Here is a 10,644-nt window from a genome sequence, read left to right as displayed (position 1 = left end):
TGCTGTAGAAAACAACAACATGTTGTCTTTTTTATTTATTTGTTAACATTGCATGTTCTTCTTTATGAGAGATCATAAAAGTGTGCACATATAAATACTTGTTTCATTTTCTTTTGATATGGGTACAACCAGGTGTTTCTCATCAAATAAAATGATGTCTTGAGTGGTATTTAATTTGTGTTTATCCATTTTTCATTTCTTTATCATTTATATACAGAACAAGCATATATATATATATCTATATATATATACAGTATAATGCATTGATAAGGGCATAGAGAGAGAAGATGAATAGAGATACCGCTGGTGCGTTCACTTTTCATGTCAATATCACAAAACGCAGATAAGCACGATAAACCAGGCGGAAACCTCCGGGTCGGAAAAGTGAAGCTAGTGCTAAAGTGTCTTAAACTTGCATTCTCTCTACTGGCCATCAGGGGGCGACTCCTGGTTAGAAAAATAAGTCTGATTTATTACCTCTGTAAACACGAGTTTATCGTCTCAATCTCTAGTTTCAACTCCAGTTTCAACTTCATTTAGTAAATTATGGTCCATTTAGAGTCAAATAGATCATAAAGTAGGGTATGCATGATTGGATTGACAGGTCACCACTAGAGAGTTTTCCAGTCTGTATTGGCATCTTAAAAATGTAACACTTCACACAGGGTGTTGTCAGTTCATGAAAGTTAATTGTAACATTGTGTAACAGATATCCTGTACTTTGTCTCTCCACCCTCTCATGTCACTTCTGGCTGCCAAAAAGACAAGATGGCGACGGGCAAAATGCCAATCATGAACGTTCATGGGTTGAAAACAGGCAATTCAATTTGAAATGTCAAGTGCCGAGTTAATTTAGTAAGTAGTATCAGTACGAATGAAATAAAAAAAGATTAGCCTTTGAATGTTGAATCATTTTATCTTATACAACAAATATTATTCATGTTGGATCTGTATTTTGCCTCCTGACATTTCGCTAACGTGACCTTTGGGGCAAAGTGAGCATGTGAGGGTTAATGCAACAGTAATAATTTGATTGCTCACGGTTTACCAAACCATTGTGTACCAAATACACTTACATTATATTACATTACATGTCATTTAGCTGCCACTTTATTCCAAAGCGACTTGCAATAAGTGCATTCAAGGTAACGTAACATTTCTTCAAGAAAGCCAAACCATAATAAAAAAAATACCATTTGTGAGTGCCAACCGAGTGCCACTGACGTGCTAATCTGCTTTTATTCAAGGTGTTCACTTACAGTGACAATACATGAGGTAATAGCAAGATATCAGACCTAAACCTGCCACTCTGCCTCTTTGGTGCAGCAAAGATGAGCAGTAAACACAAAAAAATCATGTTATTTGTATTGTCCAACCTGTTGGCACAAGCACTCAATTGAAGTCCAATATTCGCTTTCCTCAGAGCTGTTCGTTCTTCAAATATCGACTATAAAAGCTGTCAACAACGGGCTCGGTGGTAATATCTCGCCCTCCTGGTGTGGCTGCGTTGTCTTACCTGTAACGGTATTCGACAAGGTTGGCCAACTCCAAGCTTTCATCGTGCAGTTCGGAATCTGATGGCGATAGTTCTTGGCATCGTGATCCACGGAGGATGTGCTTTCTGCTAACATGTTTTTAAGTGTGTTTAAATGATTTGCCCATGGAGGGATCTTTTTTTTCTTCTCATGCTCTCTGTCTACCTTCATTAGCATTCCCTGAGATACATATACTGTACATCAACACATCACACATGTTTGCTGATCTAATATGTTAAACTAATAGATATAAGAACGCTTAGCACCATTCAGTCCGTTTACATGATGGTATAATTCGAATCTTGCTTTAGTCGGACGATGCTATCTTTTGGGGGATCTGCTATTATCCCAATATACATGGCAGTGAGTAATTCGAATCATTGGCCGAAAGCATGTCATCCGATACGATTGGTGGCGCTGTTTTCATTACAACTCGTGGTGATACAGCCATTTCCGCTTGACCTCTTCACCACTACAAACAACAACAACATCAACATTTCGAGAAAGATGGCGAACAGAGAGCAAGGCGAAGCTCCATCCCTCTACTATTCTTGCATGATGTTAATAGGAGTACAGCGAATGCAAATGGCGCGATTGCCATTGTTTGTTTGTTTTCTGCCGGCCAGGCTCCCGACAGTGACAACTTATCGTCTCTTTCGACTTCCGGGTCACGACATGGGAGGGAGGGAGGGAGGAGGGCGGCGGGATCTCAAGCATGCTCAAAGACGCAAAGTCCAGTTCCTAATCCAATTCACCGTTACATGCCGCGATAGTCGAATTATCAACCGGATCGGATCGAGTTATCCAGGGTTGTTAATCGGATCGTAGTCGGACCGCACATAGTCGAACAAAGGTGTTTACATGAAACGGCTAATTCGATTTCAGTCCGACTAAGCCAGTTATTCGAATGCATGTAAACACGGTCACTGTTAGCAGGCAGCTCTGCTCATCTGTTGCTGCAAGCCATTTTTTGTTCTTCTTCCTTTTCCTTTTTAATGCTTGACTTGAGGAGATAGTGTAGCAGCAGTATGTATATAATAAATATCAGCTCCTAGGTATCAGCTGCTAGCTGGCCCATCGGCACGGGATCTCAGCTCGGCTTATTTGGTTGAATTAATTGTTAATGGTTCTGCGATTCTCCACAAGTTCCAGCATGACTTTTTTGTTTTTTTCTCTTTTCTTTTCAAGAAGTCTTGTTGTAGACGACATCTCTTCACGCTCATGTGACCTCATTTCCTCCCTCCTCGCTTCTTTCAGAGCCAAACGAAGCGGCGACTGCCCGGGAAATACTCTGCGCTCTCCTGGACTGGATGGGAGGAAGGACAATCTTTGACCTTGGGAAGTGAAGATGCTGTTGCCATGGGAACTGTTAATCCTTTTGTCACTCCAAGAGTGCCTGGCTGGTGAGACGCCAAGTAGGGCCACAGCACACACCTGATATGCATACATCTGCTTATAGGGAGGGGTTTTGCCTATAATTCACATGCAGGTTCATCTAATTTGAAAGCGAGCGATAGTCTCTGAAGACATTTAGCTTTTGTAAAATTACAGTTTTTATAAAGAATCTGGAGATTTTACTTTAATTTTAAAGAGTTTAACGAAGCATTTCGGGGGAAATAACCACCGAGGCTTTGAATTGAGCAGTTTTCTATCGAGGGAGGAAGTTGTCTCAGGATTAAGTGCGACGGCCTTGTGCCATTCTAAAGATTGACTACTATAGTTAAATTTTTATCTTAATATTTACCTACAGCCAGGGTTGAACATGTTCTCTTTGAGATAAATGTACCCCCTCTGATAAAAGTCACTCACTTTCAGATTAATATTTGAAGAGAGGGCTTTTTTTTCCTCCTTTTTTTCGCCTCCCTGTTTTATTATGCAATTTCCCCGCTTTATGTCCAACTGCTGCCACTTACGTGGAATTCCGTGTAACGTAGATTACGCCGTATGCCTCCAGCTCCCGAATACCTGAGTGAGCGACAGCTGAGGAGTTCAAATCTCTCTGAGGACTTTCACTTAATGCCCGGATACGTTAACCAGTGCAGGCCCGAAAACCGAGTGCGATCTAATGTCGACACAAGACGGATACGCTGTATGTTGATCATAAGCACGGCGTTTATTCATCTGAAGAAAATAGATTGAAATGTATGCAGTTTATGGACTGGGGGGGTGTTGTTTTCTTATTTATGCTGCCATCTCTATTGATGTAGCGCCTCATCTCCCGTCAGCAGTTTGCCTGTGGTATATCAATGCAGCCTGCAAACACAGAAGAATGAAGGGTTATGCAAATAGCGGTGTGCACCGCACCGTATAGATACTAACCAGTGAGCTCATGAAATCTAATTAGATGTTAATTGTGTACGCGTGTGTGTGTGTTTAAGTGTATGCTAGCGGTCAGTCCAGTCGGCGTGTTTACAGGGCATGCCTCTTCTCCAGCATACACACAGAACCACCCGGTCATTTCCCTGGTGAAATAGACCGGCTATTTAAGGCTCATTAATTTGTTTAATTTAAAGGACATCACTACTAGGGTTAAAAAAAAAGTAAAAAATGAAGCGCCAGGGGGGAAACGGGGCCTCGTACCTGAAGCAGAGACTCCCACTCTCATTAGGATGATGATGGCGGTGATGACACGGGCGGGAGCGCTTTCTGTCCTCGTCAAGGTTAGAGACAAAAAGGAAGACGAATGAAGCAAGAGCAATGCCAGAGTGTCGCTCAGAGGAAAGAGGGGTGGGACACACCAGTGTGTGAGCATTGAAGAAATGTTAGATTTCATTGGAGTAATTAGTGCTACATTGGTTAATTAATTACTAAATTGACCGCTTGGCTGGAACGTACCAGGAACACAAGCTCGACTGAGCAGACACACATGTACAAACAAACATGCAAGCAGCTGGCAGCGTCTCAGGCTCTCTAATGATAAGTGTGCTGCCCTCAGTATATGTGCTGTTATACACCTCGGCAGTTAGACAAACTCCTTCCTGACATCATGACTCTGAAGACCCTTGTCCGTTGTCCACAGGTTTATTGACATAGGAAAGTGTAAAACTAAAACACACAAAGAGCATAATGAATACAATGACTCGATGTGCATAAAACTTCTCAAAACTAAACAGTCACGAAAATAATCATCTGCAATCATGAGTAACAACAACACAAATCAATACGTACCAACGATGCTATCAAAAGGTACAAGATGTATGCAGATTCCACTGGATTACAAAACTAATGAAGACAGCGTCTCTGAGCCATGCTCTTGTTTACTTCCTGATTACAAGCTACCGGAAGTTACGGGACATTTCCTGTTTTTCAAAATAAAACGTATTAACATGCTGGCTTAACAGTTGTAACAAAACAATAAGATTACATCAAGTAAAGGCAGCGCTCTGATATTGCAACTCCCATGTCACCACCTTAACCAAGTTATCCTACTTGCATTGCCATCATAATGGAATAAAGCATAAGTCAATTAGCCAGCTGGGTAACTTGACGATGTTTGTAATTACTCTTGGCATGTAATATAGCGATATCTCTCTGTCTGTGCTTTGGTTGCCCTGCATGAACGAGGCCACACAGTGAACCAGATGCAAAGTGTGAGTTTTTTACTAAACAGTGGCAGATGTAGCTCCTAAGTAAAGCATCTTTTACGCTGAAAATCCAAAGCAATCGACCATTTGCTTAAACTCACCCACCGTCGAACAACGATGGTCCAATCAGAGCCTCGCAACCACACATTGGTACAACAGGCCTTTTCAATTGTCTCTACAACGCTGTGTCAGCAACTAAAGAAAGATCCGACTCCACACTTTATCATTCTGGCGTTGGGTGAAGAAAATATACGCTCTGGCTCGACGCTATTTATTTAAACCAATCACAATCATTCTTGGCGGCACCGAGTACAGGATGCAGTAACAGGGCCCTCGTCAAATAGAGGAGGAGTAAATCCCAAAAACCCCAAAGATTAGTGAGCTTTTCTTCACTTCTGGTTCCGTCATCTCAAGATTGAAGCCTGAAATAAGGTTTTCCAACTTACACGTTTAAATCTTTGGTCCTACGACATAAAATACGTCAGTATGTAACGGTTGAAGCTTTTACGCTAAGCTGGAATGACATTTTACGCTTCAAAAATCATAAAAGTAGTGTTAATTCATGAAGATTACCTTGCTGGATAAAACATATTTTCTGCAACTATCCAAAAAGCCAATGATAAAATTTCTATTGGCTTTTTGTGTTGCGGGAACTAGTGCGATGCTAACTTCTGGGGTCGGTCCTGGGAAAAATATGTCATCCCCGCAGCGCTCTATGGATAGCACGAGAATGCCGCATGAGATACACAGCCGCTTATATACCCATAGTCCACAGCTGGTGGCTCTTTGTTGTTTCTTTTCCTATTGGAAACAATGCAAGAAAAAAGGAAACAAGGAAATATGTTTTCAGAGAAATGAGACGTCCTTTCCTCTAAAGCGCCACGTGAAGTGATGTGTGTTTCTGATGACGGCCGATCCAGCTGATCACAGCTGGAGAAACCCGAGCTGGAGGAACTTTTGATCATGAACTTATACTCATAAAGACACAGTTAGCATCACTGTCAGAGAGATGCTTTCTTTCTTTCTGTATTATAATGGAAGAAAGTTGTCTGTGGTCCTTTTGTTGTTCAAACCTGCATTGAACATCTATTTTAACCAGCTGGGGAAACAGAAAACAAATCAAATATATGACCTGAGTTTAATTTTTGATCTGTCTTCACGAAAATCTAATAATTTAATCAGCTGCAGCATCCAATCAAATAACTGATCAACAATGAGGGGGCGTGTCGGCAACTAGACCCTTCCTTCCTTCCTTGTGCATCCTCGCTCATGGCTCTTCCAAGATCCATCTTTCCTCCTTGTTCCTTGCTCCTCAGAGCATCAATATGAGCTTTGGGTGCGGAACGACTTAGGGTACCTCCCAAGTCTTCTATTGTCATTTCCTCGGTCCTCGCTTGAACCCGATGTCTCTCAAAAACAACAAAAAACACGAGCAGTCGAGTGTCAAGCGTAGATTAAAAGTTCATCTGCTCCAACGTCGGCTGCAATGGCTAACGAGTTGCAATACGAATTAACAGGGTTCAAATTAATGAACGAGTCAAACTTGCTTCTATTTCCCTTTTCCTGTAACTGCACTGTGTTTACACCGATGAAATTACTTCTCTGAACAAGCTCCCCCGATTGTGTGCCAGTTAGCCAGCGTAGGACTGGGTTATCCCCAGTTAATTGCTCTCTCATCGCAGTGCATTATCTCCCTCGCGACACGCGCACAAAAGGGTTTATTAAAAGCAGAAGAGCCATGTTGGCAGCTAATTATATGGGTGTAGAGTTTAAAGACTTTTTTGAGCAGCGTGTGACTTATTTATGCATTAATTCAGGGTCACATGCTGAGCAAAGACAAACGGCTAATGTGCTTCTTCTTCTTTTTGACTCAGAGAATACGCGCCATGGTCCTGTCTTAACCCAGGAGCCCAGTGACAGTATTTTCCCCCTGAGCACTGATGATAAGCAGGTGTTTATTAATTGCAAAGCAAAGGGAAACCCACCTCCGCACTACAGGTAAGTGTTTTTTTCTTTTTAATGACCTTTTGCTCTCTGCTAAGTGAGACTACAGTGTTTGTATCATTTTCTCAAAGATGAGAAGGAATCACACGATTAGCAGACCTAGGAAACCTATTTAGTCGTTCCTCAACAGGTGGAAAATGGATGGTGGGGAAGTAAACACACAGTCAGATCCTAACTACAGCCTTGTGGAGGGGAACCTGTTGATCAATAACCCCCATGTCATCGACCATGGAGGAGTGTATCAGTGCATTGCCACCAACACTTTTGGGACCGTCGTCAGCAGGGAGGCGAAAGTGCAGTTTGCTTGTGAGTAGAGTCAGATTTTTGTATTCATTGTATTTACTGTTACTGACATGAGACTTTTTAATTTCCCCTTTTAATTTGTGAAATTGTCCATTCACAAAATAACACTATTGAAGGTGTAAGATGCGGGATTCACTGGAGCAAACGGCTACCCGAAGATGTAGCGGAGTGAAGTCGACGGAGGATGTAGTCGCTCATCTTCTCTGTGTGTCGTTATCTGAGTTCTTCCTTCCTTTGTTGACATAGCCTGTGTATGGGTTTGTGTATGTGTGTTTATTGCATGTTGGTGCATGTGAGCGAGCGCCCCACAGCTGATAACGTCATCCCAACCGATTGTATCGCTGCCAAGGTGTGTAGCACCCGGCCACCCGCACGCACCCCCAAGGTTAATACCAGGGCTCTCAAGTTTTGAAGACAGGCAAGACCCCCCCCCCCCCCCCCACCGCCAGAGTGACATTTCCATCAGCACCCCCCGCCCACAGAATGAAATTTTCGAACATTTACATCAGTCGCGCGCAATTCCAGGATGCTTTATTTTCATCGGTTGCTGGATTAAATCTTACCCAGATACGGGTTTTTTTCTGATTGGCTATTGATAGCCCATTTCTTTTTTTTGATTGGCTGATAAGTGGCTCCTCACAGTAGAACTCCAGGGGAGCGCTTGATTCCTCCACGGTGAGGGCAGCGCGGCCAGCTCATGTTTCGTGCTGCGGCACATTAAAACATTAAATAGCCGAGAGTTTTTTTCAGCGTGAGAAATACGATGTGTGGCGCTCAATGCGTGACACTTGAGAGCCCTGTAATACTGTTCGCCGCTCTTCCAGCACTGTCGCCATAGTTCGCACTGTTAGCGCCGTTCGCTGCAAGCCTGAGATTCTTTAACTATTCAAATATTTTACAACAGTTTAGGAAAGTATTTCGCAGGGCTCTCAAGTTTTGAAGACAGGCAAGCGTGAGATTTCCATCAGCACCCGATACAGCTGACCGTTGCGCGCGCCGGCATCGAGCCGAAAAGAGTTGTTGACGGGGTGCTAGTGACTATTTCTACTCCGAGAAAAGTTGTTGACGGGGGGGGGGTGCTAGTGACTATTTGTTGCCGATCGGCGTATTGAGCACCCCTGCATTCAAGCATTAAATAGCCGAGAGGTTTTTTCAGCGTGAGGAATTCGATGTGTGGCGGGAGTGCGTGAGATGAGACCGAATTGCGTGAGTCTCACACTCAATGCGTGAGACTTGAGAGCCCTGATTTCGATTGAACATTTCACATTAGCATGCTAACGATACACTCCTAACGGGAAACATATAGTAGTATTAGCATGCTAACGATAGAGTAGTATTGGTATGCTAACGATACACTCCTAACGGGAAACGTATAGTAGTATTAGCATGCTAACGATACGCTCCTATTGGGAAACACATAGTAGTATTAGCATGCTAAGGATAGAGTAGTATTAGTATGCTAACGATACACTCCTTAAAGGAAAACATATAGTAGTATTAGCATGCTAACATCCCAGACATTAACCTCATTTGGCTTCTTAACTATATTATAGATTTAAAATGTTAGTTTTTTTATGATCCTTTAAAAAAATATATATATATCTATGTATATTTTCAGATTGTTGAACTAATAATGGTAAGAGACTGGTGCACTAAGGTTATTCCTTGATTGAGCTGGTTTGATATCTCTGTGACACATCCCCAAAAAGTGGTCCTGGTCTTGGCAGTATATTATATTTTGTGCTGCCGCATTCATATTTAAAACACTGCAGATCTACACAACCATAAGATCCCCCTGAGGAGAGCTCTCCACAGGGATCCCCAAACTGTCACTGCGTCACGATGGACTCGAAGATAATTATCTTCGGTTTATTCTCTCCGATTCCGCCCTCGTATCGCGGAGCGCCGTCTCGGATTGAATGTCAATCGCCATCGTCCGAGATGGCGGTGTCAGCTCGGGCGTGCTAGTCTGAAGGAACGAGGACCACCACGTCTTGATTCTGGGGGATTTTCTCATCGGTCGAGTTCCGATTTTTATCACTGCTGATATTTGATGGTTCCCTCCTGGGACTCGGCTGGTATTTATAAGACTTTGGGATTGATATGTTCTTCCCGCTGTTTGTTCTCTAACACCGCACGGCAGCATTTAATTAAAGGTGAAAGTAATCTCTCAAGCTCGATTGTCGAGGGACACTTTAGTGCACCTCAAACAGATTTCCTGCTCGTTCGGCGATATTAACGAGCGGCTCCAGGGTCTGACTTGTAAGCAAGACGGCGAAGTCATTCCGGAGAATGAAATGCACCTTTTTGTTTTATTCCAGCTGTCAAACACTGAAAAAAATGTTTTTTAATTTTTATTCTTCCCATTTCACATTCAACAGTTCTGCAGAGCTTCAGCAGGAAGTCCAGGAACACGGTGTCGGTGCGAGAGGGTCAAGCCGTGGTTCTGCTCTGCGGCCCTCCACCCCATTACGGAGGTACGGCACTAACTCTTCGGCATTGTCTGCTGCGGTCTCACACTCCTGCTTGCCTCAGCAGTCTTTTTTGTTCCTCACACGGCTGCTTATTATCTCCCTGTAACACTGCCATGTCGCTTTTGTTTTTTTCTGTTATACTTTCCCACCTGCTCTTTTTGCTGCTCTTCCTCTCCAACTCTGACACGCGGTTTCCCACTCACCTCTCCTTATCTGTCAGACGGAGGATTTTTTTTCATTTTTTTTTTTCATGATCAGCCATCTCTCTTCCTGCCGGGGACGCATGCCTTCACATCTATAGTTCATAGCGTCGCACTTCTTCACCTTGAGCTCACTTTTTCTCGCCCATATGATCTGCGATGCTGTCATCTAGAAAGTCTCCAGCGCTCCACTTCACTTCTTAGTTTTTTCCTCCCTCCTATGTGGGCATGTTATCTGCGGGTAATAAAGTCTGGCGGTAGGCTGCTGTGACCAGGGAAGCGTTTATCCTCATGGCACAGCTGCGAGTCGGCTCGCGTGTCTGTGCACCGCTGATTAGCAGACCCTCAAAGTGGTCCGCACTCCTGCGGCCATTCGGTGCCCGCCAGCACAATTTCACGCCAGCGTTAGCAGCCTTTTCTCTTCGATCCCTGTTGCCAGCTGAATCCTGCGGCCACTCGGGAATCCTCACTTTAACAATTTGCCCTGGGGCCTTCCCTCCCATCCTCCTTTCCAAAAGCCTTCCATCTCTTCACTTTTGCCTCT

At 43.4% G+C, this 10,644-nt stretch overlaps 1 protein-coding gene and 1 long non-coding RNA gene across 4 annotated transcripts in view; one reads left to right on the top strand and one right to left on the bottom strand.

The window, feature by feature from the left end:
• The first annotated feature begins 323 nt into the window (after positions 1 to 323).
• Positions 324 to 10,644, top strand: part of LOC130208461 (contactin-4) — a 46,423-nt gene continuing 36,102 nt past the window's right edge. The window contains exons 1-4 of one of the 2 annotated variants that reach the window (XM_056437613.1): positions 324 to 2,938; positions 6,994 to 7,117; positions 7,254 to 7,429; positions 9,808 to 9,903. In XM_056437613.1, coding sequence (XP_056293588.1) covers positions 2,884 to 2,938; positions 6,994 to 7,117; positions 7,254 to 7,429; positions 9,808 to 9,903 — 451 coding nt within the window. In that variant the 5' untranslated portion in view covers positions 324 to 2,883. Of the gene's footprint in view, positions 2,951 to 6,993; positions 7,118 to 7,253; positions 7,430 to 9,807; positions 9,904 to 10,644 lie in introns of both variants that reach the window. The other variant, XM_056437611.1, reaches the window with a different exon arrangement.
• On the bottom strand, positions 3,626 to 4,835 carry LOC130208463 (uncharacterized). 2 transcript variants are annotated; one of them, XR_008834418.1, is made up of 3 exons: positions 4,704 to 4,835; positions 4,116 to 4,580; positions 3,626 to 3,788 (listed from the first exon to the last, which is right to left on the bottom strand). It is a non-coding gene; the product is annotated as an uncharacterized LOC130208463 (long non-coding RNA). The 2 variants fall into 2 exon arrangements; XR_008834419.1 differs by lacking the exon at positions 3,626 to 3,788 and adding an exon at positions 3,924 to 3,997.

This window comes from Pseudoliparis swirei, chromosome 18, assembly GCF_029220125.1.
Source record: "Pseudoliparis swirei isolate HS2019 ecotype Mariana Trench chromosome 18, NWPU_hadal_v1, whole genome shotgun sequence".
Taxonomy (NCBI): domain Eukaryota; kingdom Metazoa; phylum Chordata; class Actinopteri; order Perciformes; family Liparidae; genus Pseudoliparis; species Pseudoliparis swirei.
The sequence above is the reverse complement of the archived record's forward strand: the minus strand, read 5'-3'. Positions and strand labels throughout refer to the sequence as shown.